The sequence below is a fragment of the Acomys russatus genome, chromosome 23, assembly GCF_903995435.1.
Source record: "Acomys russatus chromosome 23, mAcoRus1.1, whole genome shotgun sequence".
Classification (NCBI taxonomy): Eukaryota; Metazoa; Chordata; class Mammalia; order Rodentia; family Muridae; genus Acomys; species Acomys russatus.
The window spans coordinates 57,009,415-57,035,524 of record NC_067159.1 but is presented as its reverse complement, the minus strand read 5'-3'; the positions used below and the strand labels follow the sequence as shown (position 1 = coordinate 57,035,524).

The window sequence follows — 26,110 nt, the reverse complement described above, 5'->3', positions numbered from 1 at the left end:
AGACATCTTGGAAAATGAGCTCTCCTCTCACTCATTAGGTGTTATGTCTGGTGTGAGCAAACACGTCCTCTACATAGCTTATGATCTGCTTACTTAAGCATGCTTCCTGTCACTTATCAAAGGCACATCTCAAGTTTAAACACTGAAACTTCCACGGAAAAGTGGCCAACATGCATGATCTTTTCTCTAACGTGAGTGCTGAAAGTTATCTTGAATAAACAACCTAGAAACATGTATGTTGCATCTCAGATAACAGCCATGCCATTACACGAACTGTATAGAAGTGTATATGAACTGTACAAACCAATAAAAATGACAGACACTGGAACCCCATCTCTGGTTCATCTGATTTACAGAATGCTGTGCCACGGCTTACTGTGCAGCTGTCCTGTCAATCACCAGACCCAGCCAGGCTTGGTAGTTTGCCGATTGGGTTGACGGCTACGCACACACTGGGCACACTGAATAGATTTTCACACTTTTTTCATCAGTGGATAATTAGCATCTGCTCAGTGCTCTTCAGACTAGCACAAGTGCCACGTGTTGGCATGATGTTCATCAGCTGAGGTCCCAACAGGTCTGTCCCCATGCCCTCCGCCGAGAACTCTGACTGCACAACCACTGCCCAGACCCTTACCTCCATCCAACTCACCACTTAGAAAGCAAGTTTGTTCATTTATTGGTTCCTTTATGTAGTTATCTAGCTTAAAGTGATGATGGGTAGAAAATACACATCCAGAATTTAAATCAAATTATGAATTGTAATGACTCCAGCTACGGAGTCATTACTTTATACACAGCAAACACAATGTTTCCCTACATCTATATCATTGTTATAGCTCACAGAAGGAGAAGAAAAATAATAACCTGTAATTTATGTAAAAAACTAGAATATATATTCTGTGAGAAGACAAAATTTCAGTTTTTTACTGTCATGCATCAAATTTTGTTTACATGATTAAAGAAATATTACGGTTTGGCCATAAAAAATGGATTTACCTTAAATGATACAATGTAAAAAATGAATGTAAAATTTGTGCAACAGAATGATTGAGAGAGCCCTGTGCAGGGTAAGGCAAGGTCAAACTGCGACCTCCATGGCTCAGACATTACACTGTGTCAGGCTACCGTCCACTGTGTCAGGCCACCTACACTTTCTCCTCTCTTCTCCCATGATACATATGCTTACTACTGTTCTGAAAAAAAATTTTTTTTTCTGAAAAAAGTCATGGTGAATCTGTGTGACATCTGATGACGTGGTTTGGGGACCAATAAGGTGTCATGGCATCTGTGGCTCTAGTCGGGTCTCTTGTACTTAAACACTGGCTCTCAAAACTAGCTTCCTCCGTGATGAGACCAACAGCGTTTACTACCCGGTCCTTTACCGTTGGGACAGAGTGAAGTCTCCTGCTGTGTTAAACAAGTGTGGAAAGGAAGTGTCCATGTTTCTTCTTCATGTTTTCTATTTGTTTATTCTTGAGAAGGATTACATGAACACTAATCTGTCTTCAGACTTGCTTTGTAACTGAGGATGACTTTGAACTTTCAATCCCCCTGCCTCTACTTCCTAAGTGCCTACATCTCGACACCCCGTTCATGAACTTTCTGCATGCAGATTAGTCACGTGACCCACTGAGCCACGCCCCCAGGGGTCATCATTCCTCCGGGGGGCGGGGGGGGGATACTCATCTCCGTTCATGGCGCACTGTCAGCCTAGTAGGCACCGTTGACAATCACGAAGCACAAAAGGCCCTAACCCTGTAATATGAGTTTGTCTCATGCAAGCGCACAATGTTGTGGGTCTATCCTGAGCTCTTTGATTCACCTATTTATTATTTTTAATTTTTATTCTTTTGAAATAATTATTCTAATTTTAGTCATATATTTTTCTTGGCCTATGTGTTTCCATTTTGAGGCAAATTGTTTATAAAATAGTTAGAAGGCAAAGTTCTGAAATAACATATCAACCGTGTTGCATAATGAACTAAGTAGTCAGACAACTTGTATCCTTTGATCCGCAGGGACGCCCCCTTCCCTTGTCTTCTGCTTTGTGGGAAACTGATTTTGAGCAGTCAAACGAATGGCCTAAGGGCAGAATGCGAAAGAGGTGAGAGTCTCTACCCCTCTATACAGCAGCTAAAGACTGAAAACCCACATCCTACAAAGGATGTTTACGTGATAAAGAGGTGTTCTTCACCCAAATCCTAGACTGGGTCTCTAACACTAAGCCAGGTTTCATTGAACAATGTTTTTAATACTTACTTTCTGTTCACTTATTAAAGTACAACAGTGAGCCAGGCAGTGACCTTCACAGCAAAGTGTGTGGTCACAGTGAATGAGAGGAGAGGCAGTTTGACTGAACCCCGTCTGTCTTACTGCGGAGACACAGCATACATGACTGCTCTGTCACCTCTGTGGGGTTCTCTCTGAACTAACTGACACAAATGAAAGGCCCTGAATCTACAGCCAGGAAGGGTACAAAGCAACTGACGGAGTTAGAGCATGGTAATCAGAGCTCAACAGAGGGTCACATGTGAGTGAGTGCCCAAACATAATGTGAGGGAACTGGTCAATTTCCTAAAAGACAGCATTCATTAACACATTGAGCCGTCGCTGTCTGTGCTAAAAAGTAAAAGAATTATAAACAGCCTGGAAGAAAATAATTCCTTGTGTATCTTGAAAATGAAAGTTTAAGTGGAAGTTCAAACATAAAATGTTTGGGCAGTCAACACAAACCTTTCTGAAAGATTTGAGATTGTAAGGTAAGATGATGGCTTTATCTGTATCCTACAGTGAGATGTGGTTTAGAATTATCACTACCATGGTATGAAAATATCATTATAATGTTTAGATATAAAGTGTATAGATGATGCATAATTTGTATTAGTATATATTATATAGCATTTATAGTTAATTTATATTACTAAGGATGTGAAAAGTCAGCAGGAGTGTTTATAATATAAAAAACTAAAAAGAAGACTAGAGAGAGGTTAAAGTAAAGGTTAGAACAACGTAGTCCATACTGCCCTACATACTCACACGCACGTTCAGTACTCACTGGGAGCTTCAGAGCATGCATATGGAGGATTCTACATCGTGTGCTGTAAACACTTCACTTTCACGGCTTCAAAGTGAAGAATTATAGGCAAATATTCAAATTTATGTATAATCATATTTCTCCATCTTAAGATTATTGAGGAAAGAATTCTCAGATAAAAATCCAACACAAAATGTGTTTGTTAAAAATATGTATTAATTCAGCTATATTTGGCAAAATGAATATTCAACATTGTCATATTAAATGTGGAGAAATCCTACAGTTAAACATTTTCTTTTATGAGATTTGACTTTTTCCCTCAACAAGACTGCATTAGCCACCAATAATGTGGCAGGCGTCAAATGAAGCCTTCACAAGGCATGCTGGTCTCTGTAGTGATCTGAATAGCAGTAAGAGCCGGGCAGGGAGCATTGGGAAACAACATGGCTACAATCTACCTGGGTGTGCCAGGGTGGGCCACCAAGGAAAGCCACTGATGTTACTGAAACAGGGTTGTCACGGAGCCCCTGCTGGCTTCGAACTGCTGACCCTCTCCAGTGCTGGGTCACATGTGTGGTGTCATGCCCCTGCCTTAGCCTCTCAAGTGCTGGGTGACATGTGTGATCCTCCCGCCTCTGCCACTTCAGTGTTGGGTCACAGATGTGGATCTCCGGCCTCAGTTTCTCCTGTGCTGGGTGACATTGTTGGGCTCTATTGCAGCATAAGGTTCCAGGCTGAGCAGGGCCGAGGGTAAACACTCCTGTCTTCTTTATCAGCCTTGCACTCTCTGCCTCTCTGGTTCCTGTCCCTGTCAGTTCACCTGACAGCACATGTACTCTCTGAGGGCCAGACTGTTCCACATTTGCCTTTTCCTGATGTCTAATGATCCTCTCTAACATGTCCATATGCTTTGAACTCAAGAACATTAATTATTACAATTAATACGTCCTGGCTATCACCTTCCCTCACAGAACATGAGGCACGCAGTCTCCCCTATCCTTTGTAAATCTCAATTATAAAAAGACATTTGAATTGTTCTTCATAAATATGATGTGCTTAGGGAAGATTATTTGAATATAACCATATCCAAACTTATCTCCACAACATATGTTTTTAAGATACATTTTGAAAGATAAGATGATCTAGCATAGCAGTTCTTTAAAATTAAGTCAAGAAGTCAGTCCTTACATGCAAAGAATGAATACATTATTTTCACTTAAATGTGTAAATGCTTCTTCCACATGCCAGCTGTAAAAGGTGCTGTAATCTCTTCCCTTAGTAAATAAGGCTGTGGGTGAAATCCCTTTCTGTCTCTCTTGTACTGTGGAAAATCCCACATCCTCCTTTTACTGTGGACACCTTCCACTAAGCTTTATCCCCAGATGAAGATGGCAGACAAATGAAGGCTGCAGAGAGGGGCCAGGACTTGCTGGGTGATACAGTCCTGAATGGTCAGCTCTAAACACAGGTGCATATTATCAACAGTTAATGGACCCCAAGGGGAGAGAGAGAGAGAGAGAGAGAGAGAGAGAGAGAGAGAGAGAGAGAGTAACAGTAACAATTCTGAAGATGAGGTTAGTGTTGGGGTAGAAGGAGTTAGAGGGTAGGGAGGGATAGGAAGAATATAAATATAATACTAATGTCTGAAATAGCAAAACAAATTTTAAATGATATTAACCAAAAGAACATGTTTTCAATTTCTGGTCTTCAAAGTAAACTTACAATTGGGGATTTAAAAAGGGGTTGAAGTTCAGAGTGCAAATAGATTGTAATATTTTCCTATAAAGATTTTAGCCACTGCACCCACATCTCCTTAGATGTTGGTACCAAATGCTTTTGTTGAATATTTTCAAGGCATTTCACCTTATTTTTGCAGACACATCTATCTACTCAGTCTCAAACGTTCATAGATTCTGCCAAGCTTAGCATTCAACTCACAAAAGCAGGAGGTCTTTAGTAAGATGCTTACTTGGATGCTGTGGGAATCATCAGAACTTTTAATAGGAGAAACAAAAGAGTGCGTCAAAAATAAGTTGGTTCTCACGACAACATTTGTTTTGTATCTCTTGTTTGTTCTGAATTGGGATCATACAGATAGACTAGTGTTGTGTAGATGGAAAAATAGTTTAAACATCCATCAACAGAAGAATGGTCAAGAAAATGTGGCAAACAGGGGCTACATTGGTGTTCTATCTAGCTGTAAAGAAGAATAAATCAATGGACAGAACCGGAAATCATCATAACAAAGGTAACTGAAGCTCAGACAGAAACAGTGATAGATCAACAGTCTGTCTACCTACCTACCCACCTACATACACACCTACCCACCTATCTATCTACCCACCCACCTACCTACATACCTACCTACCCACCTACCTACACACCTACCTACCTACCCACCTACCCACCTACCTACACACCTACCTACCCACCTACCTACACACCTACCCACCTACCCACCTACCTACACACCTACCTACACACCTACCTACCTACCTACACACCTACCTACCTACCTACACACCTACCTACCTACCTACCCACCTACCCACCTACCTACACACCTACCCACCTACCTACCCACCTACCTACCTACCTACACACCTACCTACCTACCTACCTACCTACCTACACACCTACCTACCTACCCACCTACCTACACACCTACCTACCTACCTACCCACCTACCTACCTACCTACCTACCTACCTACCTACCCACCTACCTACCTACCTACCTACCTACCTACCCACCTACCTACCCACCCACCTACCTACCTACTCACCTACCTACCTACACACCTACCTACCTACCTACCCACCTACCTACATACCTACCTACCTACACACCTACCTACCTACCCCCGACCTACAACACCTACCTACACACCTACCCACCTACCTACACACCTACCTACCGACTACACACCTACTACATACCTAATACCACCTACCTACCTACCCACCTACCTACCTACCTACCCACCTACCTACCTACCCACCTACCTACCTACCTACCTACCCACCTACCCACCTACCTACCTACCCACCTACCCACCTACCTACCTACCCACCTACCCACCTACCTACCTACCCACCTACCCACCTACCTACCTACCTACCCACCTACCTACCTACCCACCTACCCACCTACCTACATACCTACCTACCTACCCACCTACCTACATACCTACCTACCTACCTACCCACCTACCTACCTACCCACCTACCTACCTACTCACCTACCTACCTACACACCTACCTACCTACCCACCTACCTACCTACCTACACACCTACCTACCTACCCACCTACCTACACACCTACCTACCTACCTACCCACCTACCTACATACCTACCTGCCTACCTACCCACCTACCTACCTACCCACCTACCTACCTACTCACCTACCTACCTACACACCTACCTACCTACTCACCTACCTACCTACACACCTACCTACCTACCCACCTACCCACCCACCCACCTACCTACACACCTACCTACCTACCTACCCACCTACCCACCTACCTACACACCTACCTACCTACCCACCTACCCACCTACCTACACACCTATCTACACACCTACCTACCTACCCACCTACCTACACACCTACCTACCTACCTACCCACCTACCTACATACCTACCTACCTACCTACACACCTACCTACCTACCCACCTACCTACACACCTACCTACCTACACACCTACCCACCTACCTACACACCTACCTACCTGTGTCTACAGGACTTTCTATGACTGAAAGTTGGTTGTTGTGAGGGAAGAAGCTGGAGTCTCAATAGAGGAAGAGAGGGAAATGAGGATGAAACATGTACCGAACTGTGTGTTCCCACATTCATATAGTGAAGGACTTCACACAGAAGGCAATCAAGAACAGAGGAAAAAGTGGAAAGGGATCAAAAGCGTTTTAATAATTGTGTCACTTTTGTGTGTGATTATGTTAATTATTCAAAGTAAAATCTGTACATAAACTACACAGTGATTGCAGAATTTACATAACATGGATTAATTGAATAATAGACTGAATTTCGTTGTGGCATCAACATGAATGCGCAGAACATTCTTGCTCTAGCTTATTTTAGTTATAACTTACGTCCTACTCAGATTCATGAAATTCTGACATTCGAATGCTTTCTCAGTAATAGCCATTTAAATTTCAATTTTTGTTTCTTATAAAAGTCTCTTGAACATAAAAAATTAAATCATAGCAAAGGTCAGTTTACTGCAGCTGAGGAACAGCAAATATGGCACTGTATACATGTTCGCCCTTCGTAAGGTGAGTGCAGTGTGTGTGTGGCTGGGCTGGAGAGCAGGCTCAGCAGCTAAGAGAGCCACTCCTCCAGAAGACAGGCATTTGGTTCCAGGCACTCACAACTGATGCCCACAGCGCCCTGTAATTCCAGCTGCAGAGGATCTGGCGCCCTCTTCTGGACCCTCCAGACACCTAAAATCGTGTGCCTATACTTACATACAAACATGTAATTTTAAAATAATACAAATAAATTGTAAAGCTTGACTCTCCATCTCTCAGCATCCATTAACTGTCTGTAGCTCTTCCCCTAAGGGTTGGGCCTTGGTATATGTACATATGGGTATATGTGCCCCAATATTAGTTAAAGAAGATAAATAATTTGAGTGGGGAAGTAGAAAGAGTGAAAGAATTTGGAGGAAGAAATGAAGCAAGTATGGTAGTAATGTGTGAAATTATCAAAACTATAAATAAATCATAACACCAGAAATGCAAATTTTATTATAAACTACTATTATGAACAATTTAAGTGATTATTAAAATTTTACTCCTTCATTAAATCACTGCACAACAAACATGTGTCTATGTAAATGTGTGTGCACACAAAACCACTTCCTTGTAAGTGAACATTTATAATTGTGTCATCAAATAATATGTTTGTATGTTGGGTTTTGGGCTCTACTCTCTCTAGAATGTCCAGCAATCATTTGTCCTAATTATGCAAGACTTCGGAGAGCTGTTGGCCGTTTGACCACCAACATATTTGCTGATACTAAATGAAGATAATTTAAAATAGATAACAAATTGGATCTTTCATTAAGAAGAGAGTTTTGTCATTCTTTAATTTTAATTAGTTTTGTGGTTATAATGTGCATTTCCACTTAATCTCCAAACACATCCAGCTTCCTCCCTGTGTTTTTCTCTGAGGGAATTGCTTGAGATGCAAATGCCAGTTTTAATTGGACAACTAAGAATTAATTTCCGTCCTGCAGCATGTTAGCGCTTGCTGTTCAACAAGAAGTCAGGGGTTAAGAGTAGTTCAAACATTCAAGGAAATTCAAAGCAATCAATCACAGAACTGTTTATTGACTGTCTCACAAAACGGCAGTACATACAACAGGCCCAAAACTAAAAATGTTCTTTGGCTTTGAACCCAAACTAAGGACATTTTGTTTTTTCAAACTGCTAAAACATTTGGTTAAGGTGCCAATTATAAACTTACAAAATATTTGGAAAACCTACAATGAGGGGCATTTGAATGTTATGAATTTGAAAGTAATGTTATTAGGCTACAAAAATTACCCATGGTAAGACCAGTACTATTTCACTTAATTTAAGTTAATTTTTCCTTCTAAAATGCATTTGATTCATCTTTTTAGAAATGAGCTTAAATCTCCCTTCCTATAGAAGTCATTTTTTATATATATATATATATATATATATATATATATATATATATATATATACACACACACATATATATATATATACACACACACACACACACACACACATACATGAAACATGGTCTAATTCCAGGCAAGTTATTACTTAACTAAGCCAGAAGTAATGACACACACTAGTGATCCCCACGCTTGGGAGGATAAAGCCAGAGTATCAGGAATAAGGCCTGCCTGGGTTACATAGACAGATATAGTGTCCATAATCAAAGAAACAAACTAAAAATAAAAGTTGTAATTTATCAAAAGCTGAGAAGGCTCATATTTACTGTTTAGTAAACTGTTACATTGCTATTTCTCAAGACTATCTTTGGCAGCATCCATTCCGATCCCCGCTGCTGGGTCCTGATAATATTATTAACATTCATATTTTCTTTTTCATTGAAAGAGAATTTAAAAAGAATGTATGTCCCAATCTTTATAAAAGATGGTGACTTTATAAAAGATGTGACTGCCAGAATACTGAAATTAGCTGGAGATGTGGGCACATGCGTTCTGAACAGCATCTGTGTAAAAATAACGATAATCGGGAACAACACATTTAAAATTCTCTTGTCATAAGTAGGTAGACTCTCAGACATACGCAACTGTCATAAGATGTATTCTGAAAGTCTTGAGCAAAACAAGTCTGCTCAGGTTCATTTGCAGTAGGTCAGGGGACATCTTTCCTGGCCTGGGGCACATGCCTGCAATCTTCAGATGAAGAAAAGCAATGCATTTGAGAGTTGTCACTGGGAGTTTTCAGACTACAAAGTGGATGGTGCTGTAGACAGTGTAGATCCACTGGACGAAAGGGGCAGGCTGGGTAAAAGGCCATGTATGGAGGAGTGAAGTTTAGAAATTCTGCATTTCTTACTTCTGGAACTATCTACCCATTTAATATTATTGAACTGCCATTGATCATATGTCCCTAAAATCATTTACAGACCAAACATGGGGTAGAATCAATCTAAGTTTTGTTTGGTGTCAGATAAATCATTAATCCATTTTACAGTGAAGTAAAAAATAAAAATTCCTAAATCCATTCTCCAAGACATTAAAATTTTTTTTCAAAAAAGTATGCAACTGTACTTAAGGGCAGTGTCTCAACTATGTATAAAGAGGCAGCTGGAAATAAGACAGTGAGTTTGGTGTGTTGGTGATTTGAAATATCACAATATTCTTAAATAAAGGACAGAAAGCAAAATGGATTTGTCAACATGAACACAGTAACAGTATTTGGCACTGTACAATAATAATAGTAGTAGAATTAAATAGCCACTGTTGTTTAAAGGTAGGTTGATAAAGAAAGGCTTGTACTGTCTTCCAGAAACCACGGGAACAGGGATCCAAAACGTGAAAAGTCACAAGCTTGACTCAGCGACTAGAGAGGGTAGAAGAGACACTAATTTCCAGAAGAATCCAGAGCTGCAGTGACAAAAGCTGTGTACTTGCTATTTCAGTGACCTAAGTTTACCCAAGAATGGCAAATCCATTTGCTTGGTAGTTCAAAGAAGCATGGGGTGAAATCTGTGCGGTCTACCTCCTAGGAATGATTATCCCAGCCAAGAAGAAAGACAACCTATGTAGACCGGGTAAGTGCGGGGTTTTAGTAGAAGCAGGTCACTCTCGCAGAAGGTTTCGGGGATAACTGAAGAGCTACTGAGGATGAAAATAAACTCTTACAAGACTAAAGGCAAATGTGTGTGGAGTCTTCAAAAAAAGAAAAAAAAAAAAAAAAAAACAGCCACAGGAGACGTGAAGGTTAAGCATCCCAGATATAGAACACATTGAGGCCCCAAAACAAAATATGATGGCCACAAGTTCACCACATGTTAAAAAAAAAAATCCTTGTTCTTCTCGCCAGCAAAGAGAAGCTTCTGGTGAAAAAGAGCTAAGCCTCATGAATTATCACAAAACAAATTGATCGCACCCAAGATAAAATAACCGATTATTTTCTCTGCACATGGCGGGGTCATTTAATATAAATGTTGGATATAGGAGAGTGCTGGCCTAAAGAACCTATGACCTATGAAAGACGCATGAAATGGGTTGAATGTGTGTGTGTGTGTGTGTGTGTGTGTGTGTGTGAGAGAGAGAGAGAGAGAGAGAGAGAGAGAGAGAGAGAGAGAGAGAGAGAGAGAGAGGTGGGGGAGGGAGAGAAATGGTGACATGTGTGACTCTGTTGAGAGTTTTCAACTACTTAGCTCTGAGCACCCATGTGCCATCATGTGGAGATGACAGAAAAGGCATAACATGGAAGAGCGTGGGAACACAGAGAGAGAATGCCTAGAGTCGAACTTGAATTGACTGTGGATGTTCACAAGAAATTTGAGACCTTATGGCAGGATTCTGAAGGTTGTGCAAGGACACAAGCACCATGACACTGTGCTGTTCTTGGATGCCCTGTGGTCTGGAGTAGGCTGTCATAAAAAAAAAAAAAAATACCGTATGTGGCAAATATCCCCAATATACTACAATCAGGAAAAGTAAGTTTTGTTCAATCGGTTCAACAATGAACATTTTCTTTCACGGGAAACTAGAAAAAATGTGTTTGTTTGATGTTACCCTTTGGCAGCTCATGGACATACAACTTTGCAAACTATTACTCACATGCAAAATGGAGTCAAGAATAATCAGGTTTATAGATTCCAGATACTGTTTACTTTCCCATCTGTAGTAGAAACTCAGTGTTCTATCATCTGGAATGCCTTTCACGACATCCAGTTCTGAGTTCTACGAGAATTAGCTTTTCAAACAACTGTAACTTGGCACCTCCACCAAGCAGCAGTGCTTTTCCTTCAGAAGCTTAGTACATATTTTGGAGATCCACAGGCAAAAGATGAACCACAGCTATGGAGGTACTTCCCACAAAGTAAGTCAAGCAACACCATCAGCATCTCCCAACAGCCTCTCCTCCCGTCAGCCTCTCCTCCCATCAGCCTCTCCTCCCATCAGCATCTCCTCCCATCAGCCTCTCCTCCATCAGCCTCTCCTCCCATCAGCCTCTCCTCCATCAGCCTCTCCTCCCATCAGCCTCTCCTCCCATCAGCCTCTCCTCCCATCAGCATCTCCTCCCATCAGCATCTCCTCCATCAGCCTCTCCTCCCATCAGCCTGTCCTCCCATCAGCCTCTCCTCCCATCAGCCTGTCCTCCCATCAGCCTCTCCTCCCATCAGCCTCTCCTCCCATCAGCCTCTCCTCCCATCAGCCTGTCCTCCCATCAGCCTCTCCTCCCATCAGCCTCTCCTCCCATCAGCCTCTCCTCCCATCAGCCTCTCCTCGCATCAGCATCTCCTCCATCAGCATCTCCTCCCATCAGCATCTCCTCCCATCAGCATCTCTTCCCATCAGCATCACTATGGTTTTCCACATTGTATTGTAAATGTGGTTGCTTTTGCAACAATGTGTTGAAATTTCTAATATATAAGAGAATCCAATATTTATAGGTAAAATTTATTAATGGTATCTGTTACAGAAACATACTATTCTTTAAATTTTATATGCAGGTGTGGTGAAGTGGATCAGGAGTTAAGAGCACTAGCTGCTCTTCCTAAGCACCCAGGTTTGATTCCCAGGCTTCCACATGGTGGGTCAAAACTGTGTAATTTCATTTCTGAAGAAATCTGCTGCCCTCTTCTGGACTCTGTTATCACTGCACACAGAGGGTGCACTAACATGCATGCAGGCAAAACATCCAACCAAATAAACAAATGAAATATCCATGTTAAAAAATGTTCTTTAACAAACCCACACCCCTGCAGAATAGCCACTGACCACACTCCAAGTAAAATAAACATAATCCCATCTATGACTTGAAAGAACCACACGTGCCTAAGCGAAAAGCATGAAATCATAAATGCAATTTGGTGCACTACCTCACTTTATCAAGGGTGGGTAATGCAGACTTGGGGTAATTTCCAGTACTTAATGAATTCATTCCCTCTCACTATAGCTCTAAATAGCAAAATGGCAAACTTCCTTTTGTGTTATTCCAAATGACACAGTTTTAATTAATATGTTTTTTTTCCACTTTCATTTCTTTCAACATCTCACATGGTATTCAGAGTTCAGGGATGTGCAATGTAACAAAAACTGTGCTTATCACAGCACTACCAACTGTAAATAAATGAGCAATTATCCAAACTATTAGTTTCAAACAAGACTCCACACCAATCAAATATATTTTCCTGTTAAATTTCTGTACCTATAATATCAATGACCTGTGACTTTAATGTCCCCTGGAAGGAGTGAAGGCATGGAATCCTAGAGACCTCCTTTATTCACAGTGTGTGTTGTGTGTGGACTTGCATCAGAAAGCTGGTCTAGAAAGCCTCAAACATTTACACAAGCCGGGGACTGTTCTGGCAGACATATGTGCACCAGCTCTGGCATTACAATTCTAGGTCAAATTCATCTTACCACTTCCCTTATGCCAGGTCCTTTCTTTAGCTCTCGTGCCTCAAAGCAAACCAAGACCTCACACTATGCCACCAAGACCACGTGGCTGTTCATAACAGGTCTTGGGTTACAGTTCACAAGGGAACAAGGATGGAGCCATGGGAAAAGCCTGGATGAAGAGAGACATTTTCCTATTTTCACTTTGTTAAAGCATCTGCCAAGAGATAAAATTCATCAGAGATAATATGCTCAGGAGGACAAGGCTATCCTTCAATTACTATGACTGTTCTTTGGAAAGTAGGCTATTAATAGAGTTCTAAATAATACCTCTTAAGTCTTTTCTCTGTGATTAAATTCAATGCAGCATCACAAGAGTAAAAGGGTTTCTGAGACAAGGCTCTTCCCCACAAATTTGTAGTAAACCAGAATCTATAAAAGGCTCAGAGCAGTGTCTACAACTAAATGATTTGAAGAATCAAAATACAAAGCATAAAACAAACCCTCTCAGCTTTGGGAACTGGACAGATGTCTGAAGACTTAGTGAAATTCCACAACGAACAATTTAGTTCTGGACTGGGTAGGGTTAAAAATCTCCCTTAAATTGAGCAAATTTACTAGCTATTTGGAAAGTACAATGTGTTGGATTCCATTCAAAAGCACAACACTTAATGTTACCAACACTGCCAAGTCCCTTCTTCGCTCTCTCCAGCTTTCAGAGAAAGTGATTAAGACCATTTCCCCTGCCAGCTGGATGGTGGAGAACATCAAAGGTTCTCTGTCAGGATGCAGAACTGATGTGGGCTGGAAAGTGCAGTACTGATAGCCCCTTGGCATCCTAATCAAAGCCTGGGACCACACTAAAACCCTCTCACCTCCTCCTATCACTGCCTGTGGCTTACAAAGACCTGCCAGCCTGGTTCTGAGAAACGGCCAGGGCAAGACAACACGCAGAGCTACTCCTCACAAGTGAGAACCATGCACCTATTGTAATGGCCAATTTTCTTCCCTTCTGTTGTGTCCATTAATTTCATTTCATTGTTGCCATGGGGAAAAGGAAGGGTGGATCCCATGGACTGAGTTAAAAACCTAAAAAAAAAAAAAAAAAAAAAAAAAAAAACAAGGAATACATGACACTTCTCTACTCGGAAGAATTCTTATATCATCTGTGTGGCATGGTGTGTGTGTGTGTGTGTGTGTGTGTGTTTGCCCTCTGTGTGGTGAGGTGTGAGAGCAAGGACAGTTCTTGTCATCTGTGTGGTGAGGTGTGTATGTAAGGAGAGTTCTTGTCAACTCTGTGTGTGGTGTGTGTGTGTGTGTGTGTGTGTGTGTGTGTGTGTGTAAGGAGAGTTCTTGCTATTGGTGTGGTGTGAGTGCAAGAACAGTTCTTGCCATCTGTGTGGTGTGGTGTGTGTGTGTGTAAGGAGAGTTCTTGCCATCTGTGTGGTGTGGTGTGTGTGTGTGTAAGGAGAGTTCTTGCCATCTGTGTGGTGTGGTGTGTGTGTGTGTAAGGAGAGTTCTTGCCATCTGTGTGGTGTGGTGTGTGTGTGTAAGGAGAGTTCTTGCTATTGGTGTGGTGTGAGTGCAAGGAGAGTTCTTGCCAACTCTGTGGTGTGGTGTGGTGTGTGTATGTGTGTGTTTGTGTGTGTGTGTAAGGAGAGTTCTTGCCATCTGTGTGGTGTGGTGGTGGTGGTGGTGGTGTGTGTGTGTGTGTGTGTGTGTGTGTGTGTGTGTGTAAGGAGAGTTCTTGCCAACTCTGTGGTGTGGTGTTGAGAATAAAGATGCCTCCTTGGTCTCTCTAAGCCACAGGCCATCTTCGGATTAGAACTACAGCTTCAAATCTTAACTAGAGCCTTCTAATTTAAGATTATTTCTACTGAAATGCACCTTAGAAAATACATATTAATTACTGTCAGCACATTGATCCATCATCGAAAAAATACATAGACAAGTTTAAGAAAACAACTTGTTTTTATTGTGTAAAATGTCTTACCATATATTTCATATAGCCCATTTTATCTGAAATATAAGGTAAGCAATTTCACTCACTTTTCTTCAGAACCCTCTAGTAGATTTTTTTCTTTTTAATTTAAAGATAATTGTGGAAGGTGCTACATATGCTACAGGAGCGGGAAAGGGTCATCAACCACCCAGCTATGAAGCCAGCGAGCTTCAGAGATGACTGTCTCAGAAAGGCATGCCATTGGTGTGACAGGGGCACAGACACACTGGACAGAACCAATCACTTTCTTATTGGATTTAAGGCCCACGACACGACACGAACCCCTCACCTGGCATCATAACTGAGCCAAGAACCTATGGCTAGACAAGTCCTGGGGAGAATCTGCTCCTATGACGTTTGCTAGATGGGCATAGCATCCAGCCAACCTCTAATGGATTGCTAACACACCCACAGATGTGAGACGTTTCTCTCTGCAGCAGGTGGTAACCAACACAGACCCACTGCTGGCCGAGATACAGAGACTAAGGCACTGTAGAATGTGCATTCCTATGTGGAGCATATCTACCATAATTTTCCTCCAAAGGGTCATGAATTATTGCAGACAAAGGGATAAAATAATGTAAGAAATGGAAGTGATGGGCAACTGCAAGAAAACTGTGTATATGAACTTGTAGTGCTTAGAACAGTGTGCGCTGCAAGCCCAGATCAGACCAAATCCCGCCACTGGGAACTGTTATCTTCCAGGGGAAGGAGTCAGTTCTCTTTAGGAGTGAAGTCGCTGGTAATCTAAGCATGCCATAATGAAAGATACTACAGGGATATTTTGGCAGCACAAACTGCTCTTGATTGGTTTAAGAGAAAAGAAAAAAGTCGCAAATTGGGTGTGTAAGGAAGAAGGGTGGATCTGAGAAGACATGTGAGATAAGAGTTATCATCAAAACATGTACAAACTCTAAGAACTAATAACAAATAATAAATTATTTTAAGGATTTTTAATTTTAAAAACTAACATCAGCTTATGAGGGAAGACTGCACTATTTAAAGTTTTCTGGGTCTGGGTTGGCTCATTCGAGATTGTTTGGGTTTGTTGTTGTTGTTGTTGTGTTTTCTAGTTTCCTCCATTTACCTGTGAATTTCCTTTTTCTTTATGGCTGGATAATATCCATTTTGTAAACGAACCACATTTTCATTGTCCATCCATCAGCTGGTGGATAGCTAGCTTCCTTCCAGCTTCTGGCTGTCACAAATAGATGAGCCTGGAAGAGCTGGAGGCTCGTGTGGATGGATTCCCGTCCTCCTGACGAACGACACACTGATTTTCATAGTGGGTGTACAAGTTTGCACTCCCACCAGCAATAAATGCATACTCCCCTTATTCCTCATCCTCACCATCATGTGCTGCTATTTTTTTTTTTTTCATCTTAGCCATCCTGACTGGTGTAAGATGAAATCTCAAATTAGTTTGGATTTATATTTCCCTGCTGGCTAAGGATGTTGAGCATTTCTTTAAATGCTTCTCAGCTATTTGCGCTTCTTCTTTTGAGAACTCTGACAAGTGTTATATGTCACTTTAATTCAGCTACTTGAATTTTGGTGGCTCAGTTTCTTAGTTCCTTATATATTTTAGATACTAATCCTCTGTCAGATATGTAGTTGTTAAATACATTTTTCTGTTCTGGAGGATGGCACTTTGCTTGCATCACACCATCCTTCCCCATACTGGAGTTGCTCAATTTCATGATATCCCATTTGTTATTTGTTGTTTCTTTGTGACTAGGCGCTTGGTGCTCTGATCTGAAGTGAAGGCGGCAATAAAATGACCCCTAGTGAAATCCTGAACCTCCTCTCCTGTGCCAGTGAGTTCAAGACTGCTCCCCATTTTCTCTTCTCTCCAATTCTTGAGGTTTCCGGCCTTATACTGTAGCCCTTGGTGCACCTGGAACTGAGATTGGTGCAGGGTAATAAGGAAGGACTCGTTTGCCTTTTTCTATCTTTCGCCATCTATTTTAACTAGCAGCATTTGCTGAAGATGCTGTCTTTATTCCAGTGTGCATTTCTGGCTTCTTTATCAAAAGTCAGGTGTCCATATGCATGTGGATTTATGTCTGTGTCTTCACTTCTATCACATTGACCCACACGCATGGTTTGGTACCAACACTGTGCTGTTTTTACTTCTACAGCTCTGTAGTCCAAGTCACTATGGGGACAGTGATGCTGCCAGCACTGCTCTGCTTTTATCATTCAGACTTGTTTCCACTTTCAGTATTTAAGCATGAATAATCACATAGGTTAGGTGGCTGATAAGGAAACCGTGAGGATGACAGGGCTTCCGTGGAAGGCAAAATGGGAATTCTGCCTTATACAGAGATAAAAGGAGAAACTGGAACGGAGGACTAATTGTGGAGGGGAAGGGAGGTCTGGGTACGAGGAGGAATATGGTCTCCTGAAAACCCATCCTGATGTAGATGCTTCCACCACGCTTGCTGACCAGTGTTCATGGAGCTGCACGGCGCTACACATGTTACTGAAAATGGTGCCTGCTGACACGGCACTGCCATGGTACTATGTATGCTACCGGAGGGGACACATAATCTTATCATCAGCCAACTACAAACCTTGCAGCCTATAACAGTGATCAACCTGCAAGACAGACTGGTGCAACAGTGTCACCAATATGACGGGGACAACCAGCCACTCTCTACATGTAAGGCCAACCTCTCCAGCTGGAACTCATACCTGACACTGCCAAGGTGGCCAGGGCCTTGACCCTAGACAGGCCATGCGCCGAGGAGAAGCCTAATACTAACCTTTAGTTAAGTGAAGGCGGCAATAAAATGACCCCTAGTGAAATCCTGCTCTGCCCACAGATGAGTGCCTCGCTCAGCCTTCGTCAGAAAAGCCCCTTACGTAATCCACGGTATAACAGACACAGAGACCCAGAACTGGACAAGTGCAGAGGGTGGAGTGGTTTGTAGTACTAAGTCCTAAATTGAATGTCTTTATTAAAGCCCTGCTCTGAAGGTTCGCGGGCTGGTTTAGAACAACAAAATAATTCACAGAACTGAGGAAAGAAACTGGACATAAAGTCCCACCACGAAGAAGCTATTTACAACTGACAACCGCAGAGGAAGCAGAAACTGGTTTCCTTCTATAGAGCGGCTATGAGTGCATCAGCCACGCTCCAGGACAGGCACCGCGCATGCCCACGACTTCTGACGCAGCCAACACAAAATGGACTCTGTGGGTTTGCTTGTGCTTATTGACTATTTTTTGTCTTACTGGTTTTGTTTATTTTTCTTATTTTAATGTAAAGGGGGAAAAACATAAAATTTTGAGGTTGTAGGGAGGTAAGAAGAATATAGGATGTGTTGAAGGAAATTTTGATCAAAAAATACAAGAAAAAAAAAAGAAAAAGTAAAAACAAAATAAAAATCTGATTTTATTCAATGCAGGTATGACAAATTACAGAGTATTTTGAAAAAAGTTAATGACTACAAAGAATGCTGTTGATCCATAGATTCAATAAGCAAAGCATTTCCTTTTCTTTATTTTTTTATTTTTTTATTTACTTATTTTTTAAGCATTTCCTTTTCATTACATAAAAACCCAGGAACACTAACTATACTGTGCTACTAAAACCTGAAGTGCCCCAATAGCACACAAATGGGCTCATTACTCACTTACTCTCTCACTGAGCCATTATCACATTTTCTCTGTGTTGCCCTAATAAAATCCAGGTCCGATGGATTGATTAACAACAGCCTAAGGACTTAAAATGTCTAGGTTTTTCAAATTAAACACAGCAAAGGAGAGCATAAAGTTTATTTCAACAAGCTATCAAAATCTTTTAATTTCTTCAAAGTTGTGTTAATTGTGCCAAAATAACCATAGCAGAAGAATTAAAAAAATCCTATTTGATAATGATTATTGCTAGAAAAATCCTAGATTTTTGTCAGTATGTTGGAAGTTTTTGTTTTCATTGATTAATCTGAAACACATGGCATATCTATGAAATAGTATATAACCCAATACCAAAGAGCCATGAGCAAAGAAAAGATTTAACATGATGCCCTTAAGACACACACACACACACACACACACACGCACGCACACACACACACACACACACACACACACACGCACACACACACACACCAGCAATACCATGGTTGAAAGAGTCTACTATTTAAATATAATTAAATAAACTAGTCATGAGCACGTACTATGGAGTGATTGCCTAGCAGGAGAAAGGCCCTAGCTCCAATCCCTACTATATTGTGCCTGTTCTTCTTATTGCTGCTGCTGCTACTGTTGCTGTAAAATATTTTTTTAAAAAAATCAAGTCAGTGAAATCATCAATTCATTGTAAGCCGAACCAGGGCTTTAAACACAACATTTAAATCCCTGGGTATTTAAACAGAGGTGGTTTAACATAGGAATTTATGCAAAGGGAATGGACCTCTTGAGACTGGTGAAATCCATGTGTAGAGTGGTGACTAGTAGTGACAGGAAGCCACTACTGCCCTGAGGTGGAGGAGATGGGTGGCTAAGGCATGAGAAGGAAGCTGCCTCCTAGGGAAGGCAGAGATGCTGCCCCCCAGGGAGAAAGCTGAGAAATGCCTTGGCTGCTCACTTCACCATCATCTCTCCAACCTGCTTCCCACTAACAGTAGAAAGGAGCCCTGAGGGGCAAAGCCTGAGGGTCGCACCATCTCCACATACACACACAGAACAGCAGAGTACCACAGGGCCAGGGCTGACTGACACAGACTATACTGTCACCATTTTAATAATTTTTTAAAAAAAATTCTAATTCTTAATCCATAGAGAAATTTCATTATAAAAATATATTTAAAATAAGCTCACTAATAATAGGCTTCTAAGATGATGTAACCAAAACAAAATTTGAATTATTTTGAACTAATTAGATTGCTCAAAAACAAATATCTGGAGATTTTAAAAAAAAGCATCTTATTGTTCTGTGATTAATAAATTGCTGTTAGTTAATCTGCCCCATAGTGTACCTGGAGAGGAGAAGGTCCTGAGCATCACCACAGGTGTCACCCCACACTGCTCAGTTCTATGCTGGGGACCCGTTTTCCCCAGGCTGACTCACCATGACAATCTATTATCCCTTGTGCCCTAGTTTCCCTCTGCTGCTTTGATAAAACAATGACTAAAAACAGCCCAAGAGAAGAAAGGGTGTGTTTGGCTTACAGGTTGCAGTTTATCAACAAGGGAAACCAGGGCAGGGGCCCATGCGGACACCTGCAGGCAGAACGGAAGCACGGACCATGGATGAGTCCTGCTTACTGATTTGTTTCCTGGGCTTGTTCAGCCATGTTGCTTATGCAGCCCAGGCCTTCCTGCCTTCTGTGGGCTGGGCCCTCTCAGGTCAATTGTCAATTAAGTAAAATGCCCCACAAACATCCCTGCAAACCAATCTGATGGGGGCAGTTCCTTCATGTGCGTCCCTCTTCCCAGGTAGGTCAAGTCAACAATTAACCCCAAGTATGGCACCTTCCTTTCTTAAAAGTTTTGAAATTGTGTTTTTAAGGACTGTATCAAACCAGCTCATAAACATTTAAATAGTATCTTAATGTTATAAATTGATATCTCTGTGCTGTTGAGCAGTTTGCTGGAAGCAAGTGGTGCTTTGGTGCACAGGGGGGACTCAGCTTACAAGGAGACATCCCAAAGGCCTTCCCAAAGGATGCTAATTGACTTCTATTTATTGGTGACCCCACATCCTCATACATAAATCACTGAAGACCATGCACTTCAATTGAGACTACTTAATGTAGAATAAAAACAGCCAATGTGATGGCCTATAGGAATAAACACTCAGGACACCATTTCTAAATCTACTGGCAAGATTTGGTGGTTCCTGCAGAACCATCTTCTGTGCAAACATGTAATGTAGTGCATGCCTGTCTCTCTCCTGCTCTTCTCACCAACAGTCACATGGCATGTTACCCAGCAACTGTCACTCAAGTCCACTCACAGAAGGGCTGAGCTGTGTCACTTGTAAGAAAGACTTTCCCTCCCTTCCTTTGATTAAAAGTGTGACAAAAACAGAGTAATTTACTTTGAATTAGTGTCAGCGAAGTGGCCGAAAAATGTGCAAAACTCATGGAGGATTGTTGAAAGAATAACAGATCGAAAATGAAATGTGTTTAAGAACTGTGGGGATGCAGTGGTGCACATTTTTAATACCAGCACTTGGGAGGCAGAAGCAGGCAGATCTCTATTATTGAAAGCCAGAGGATTCCAGGACAACTATGTCTCAAAATACAAAACAAAACAAGAAAAAAAAAACCCAAGAAATGAAAAAAGAAAGCCAGAAATGTGCGGTTATGGAGAGATGCAAATAAGGATGTTACTGGCATTGTTTACAAAGATCATGGGGCAAATTCAGCTTCTTAGCCCAACAGTATTTGCCAATAAAGTAAGAATAAGTACTTGGTTGATGTTTTAGTTATAACAAACACTAAAAAGTAATCTGAATAGTATGTAAATTTCAAGAATGTGCCTCAACTTTTCAGGTCTAACAGCAACTGGGTCCAAATGCACAACATTGTCCTCTGCTTTGTCACCAGGTAACACAAGGACTCCGATTTGCTCCATACTATAAAATGCAACCTTCCCATGGACCAATTAACACATGTTGTTAGGAATAGAATAAGGTAGGCAAAGTTGGTAAGCATCGAATTCTATACCAATACAACTGATATAAGTACGTGTTTTAAAACTACAATGTGTTGGAGGTTGGTCTGATGTATTTCGATGCTAATTACTGCTTCCTCTTCCCCCTCCCCCACTTTCCCCACAAGTCCTGCATCCTTAGCCAAGCCTATCCCATTTGACCTGCCCAGGTGTAATGACGTTTTATTGGTAAAACAGGTTAGGCTCTTAGGCAAAGTAAAAGTGGGGCAAAATCCTGAGTGGAGAGACCAGAGGCGAGGGGAGGAAGGAGGAGGCTGTGCCATGGGTTAGCTGGAGGAGAAGCACATGGCTGGTGTGGATGGGGAATTGGCCCAGATGATGACAATTAACAAGTATTTGGGATTGTGATGGGAGGTAGCTTGATAGAAATTACTGGAAGCAGATGGCATGGGATTGGGGCAGGTATCCCATACTTGTCCCACTATGGGAAGTTGTTAAGGAATTAATATCTTGCCTTCCCCAGGTTACCTAAGCCTATTTAAAAAAAAAAAAAAAGGTGTCTGTGTCTTGATTGATTGCTAACGGGTTAGAAAATACTGTCATGACAATAGTTACAGGCCTGATAATAAACATTATTAGGTCACACTTGTAAAATAATCGCAACAACAATGTACTCTAGAGATTCACGCAGTTTTGAGATCCAAAATTTTGGTAAGGGTTACCCTGTTGAGCACATCATTAAATCCTTCACAGGGAAGTCCGAGTATGCAAAGTCCACTGGCCTGAACAGGGAGAGGGGAGAGCTGAAACCTAGGCCTGTTCCCTGTAACTCACTGTACCTCCTCTAGGTGAGCTAAACTGTGATGACCATTTACAAGGTAACAGATGGCGGAAAGCAGCAGGATGTATTTCCTTTGTGTTACAGCTCCACTCAAGGGAAGTTTTCAGTTGTTTGTTATTATTTTCTTAAAAGAAAGAAACTCCCTGGCACTACCAGATGACCTTTGACCTTGCCCTTCATTAACAACCAGGAGCACCAGGTTCACTGACTGGCATGTTTGGCCTTCCAAGATATTTGGTAACTGTTAGTTTACTATCCTCTTTCTATGCTGCTGCTGAGATAAAAGATAGATGGTCATACTACCCTCTTAGGTGTTTCCTTAGGTGTTCAGTTCACAGACTTTGATGAAGACGGGGCACATGTTATCAGGGTAGAGTTTTGTTTTCTAGTGAGTTTCAGAATAGCATCAAGAATAATTTGAAACACACACACACACATCTTGATGGATTTACTTGTAATGGAAGTGTGTCCCCTGAGTTGGCTACCATCTGCTGGTCCATAAGCCCACCTGTGTCAGCTCATGAGCAAAGTCAGTATGAGATGCTGAAGAATTCACAGAAAACTGAGAACAATATTCAATATTTTACTGAAAATGCAATTTCCTGTAAATAAATAAGAAGTCATCCCTAAAACTTGGGTAACCTAAAAGTTTAATAATTAGAGACTTCCTATAGAATCGTAAAATTAATATAAAAAGTAAAGCTGATGAAATTCACTTCAAGTGACAAAAAAAAAAAAAATGGTACTGAATCACGTAGGCAATGGCTTAATACCACTCAGATGTGTGGAGAGCCAAGAGTTCTCAAAAATACTGTAAAAGCTCCCGATGTGTCACATAAAGGGCGAGGTCAGAAGCATGGAAGTAAGTAAGGGCCACATGAAACTCACCACAGTAGGCATCCTCCCCACAGTCAGGATGGAGTGCCCCACAGTCCTGGTGAAGGGCTCAGGAGCAGAAAGCACTCCTGATATGTTAATTGCTCATTAGGACAGGAGCTGCCAAGCCACAGCACCAGGATGTGAGTGAGGCATCAAACCCTTCAGGCTGAAAGTGGTGCTGCTTGCCACAGGTTAGCCACTTGCTACTTCAAACACACACATTTCAGCTTCCATAATTTGAGCTTGTGTCTAAAGCTGCTGTTCAAACTTTGAAAAGAGACTAACATCACGGGTGAAAGTAGGCTTAATTCAGATCTGCTCCGTGATGCCGTGCCCCTTGTCTTTGTCAAGCACAGAAAGTTATTCTGCTGTAGCGCGACAGAAACCCGTTAATTTTGTGTTCCACGACTCATTACAAGAACAATTCATTAAAACATGCTATTAACATGTATTTGAATTTATCTGTATGATTGGCTTCAAGAACATTTAAAAAGGCTTTAAGTAATACTACAAATCCACATCATTAAATTTAGAACATCGCCAGGTTCAGGCACAAATAGATGCCATTCCCCCACCTTAGCCATGCATGTATTACACTGGTTCTGTGCAGTCTGTACTCACAAGCAAACTACCACCCAGCGGAGAGAGTGAAGATCTTTCAGCAAGATTGGCAAAGCAAACCAGATGGGGGTGCCAGTGTGGGTGGGTCTATGGGAAGTGAAGGAGCAAGCCAGGGCAGTGGGCCCTGCTTAGCTCTGAGCACTACTGGTCACTAATCTATATTCTACAGGAAAGGGGATCTTCCCTGGTACACTTGGCAGTGTGGTTTCTAGAGAAAACAGTCTAGGACAGCCTTTCGTGACAAACACACCTCTGTCTAAGCTTAGTGAAAACAGGGGGAGGAACAAGAGGAAAAACTGAAGAGAGAAGAGGAAGGGAAGTGTGGGGGGGAGTGTGTGTGGAGTATGAACCCTTTAAATACCGAGGGAGAATCTGAAGGTGAAGTATTCCTTACAGGATGGAAGTGCCAGTGTGTGAGAGGACAGGAGGGCTGGGAGGGAGTGTGCTCGCTCATAAAGTCAAGATTTATGAGGGTTTGGAAATGGCACTGGAACATACATGTGGGTGTGACAGAAAAGTGTATGTGGGTGATGAGGCTGGGTATGAGGGTCTGGGAGAGCAGGTACAAAGGCTGTGATGAGGGCCAGAAATTAAGGGAGAGAGAGAGCTGGAGAAATAGGGAGACTCCGGGATGACAGCGGTAGAACTAAGAAGGGAATGGACACAGGATAAAATAGGGATGAAGGAAGTGGGAGGTGAGCGAAGAGGGAGATGAAGAAATGGGAGAGGGGAAAAAAAAAACGAAGAGGGAAAACAAGGAAGGAAAATCACCACAACGGAAAAAAAAAAGGCTGAACGGGAAATATTTGGATTTTACTATTCAAGTGAGAGGGAAAATAAATGGAGCACGGAGCCAGCAGTTGGGGAAAGTCGCTCACAGAGTGAAGCAGAAACAAGCCCTGTAAACTTATCAGACTCCTAGAGTACCGCTGGCATCAGAGCGGGGACCCCTGCTCCAAAGTGGCACCTGGCACTCCTTCAAGCCCCAGGCTCCTCACCCCGGCGGCTGCCCAGAAAGTGTGTTTCTCTCTACCCCTAACCCAATCAGCCCCCTGCCCCGGGTCCGGAAAGGGTCAAGCCTGGCTAGCCTGAGGTGTGGTGTTTTGCTAGTGAGCAACAGCAGGAATCAAGCTGGGTGGAAGGCAAGGCTGAGAAGGGAAGAGACAGAAAGATAGACTGAGGCAAGTGGAGAAGACGCTGGGTTCCCTACCTGAGCACCGCCGTGTCACCTTTCCTCACCAGCATGTTGTCCACGGCCGCCCAGGGGAAGTCCACGCTCTGCCCAGCCGGGAGGCAAGAGCACAGGCTCAGAAGCACCGCCGCCAGCCACTGGTTCGAGCAACAAGCGCCCTGCGCCAGGAGCACCATGTCCGTGCCTGCCAGGCTGCTCGCTCTCCGGCAGCGTCGGCTCCCACCCCCCTGCTGCTGGCGAGCCTGCCCGGTAACCAGGCGGCGCGCCACACGAGATTTTTTTCCCCTCTTTTCCTTTTTTTTTTTTTTTCTGAGTGGGTGGGTGGGTTTCTCTTCTCTTCCTCGCCCCCTCCCTAGTTGTCGGGCGTAGTTTCCCTCTTTCCCCGGCCTCGCCTCCTTTCTGCTCCTCTGCAGCTCGCTTCCCTCCCTCCCCTCCCGCCCCCTTGGCACCGCGCTCCACCTCCTTCGGGGCGCCGGGCCGCGTCCGGAGCGTGGCTAATCCCCGGCGGCCGCACACTGTCCTGCGTGGCGGCGAGCAGAGCGCGGGAGGCGGCGCAGGCAGCGCGGGGCGCAGCAGCGGCCGGCGGCCCCCGGGCTCGCGCGCGTTGCCAAGCGGCCGTTTCCGTAGCAACCCCGCCCGGGGATGGAGGACCAGGCGGGGGGGTGGGGGGGGGGAGCCAAGAAGCGAACGAGATAGATGAAAAAGAGGGAAAGAGAGGGACAGAGAAGCTTGGGCAATGGGGATACTCTGAGGTCTGGCAGGCTTGGCGGCGTGAGCGAGGGAATTCTGCGGGCCGCGGGGCT

General features: G+C 42.7%; 1 protein-coding gene across 1 annotated transcript in view; it reads right to left on the bottom strand.

Annotated features, from left to right (window-relative positions):
* Positions 1 to 25,546, bottom strand: part of Negr1 (neuronal growth regulator 1) — a 710,325-nt gene extending 684,779 nt beyond the window's left edge. The window contains exon 1 of the mRNA XM_051165491.1: positions 25,326 to 25,546. Coding sequence (XP_051021448.1) covers positions 25,326 to 25,483 — 158 coding nt within the window. The 5' untranslated portion in view covers positions 25,484 to 25,546. The remainder of the gene's footprint in view (positions 1 to 25,325) is intronic.
* Between the last annotated feature and the right edge of the window lie 564 nt (positions 25,547 to 26,110).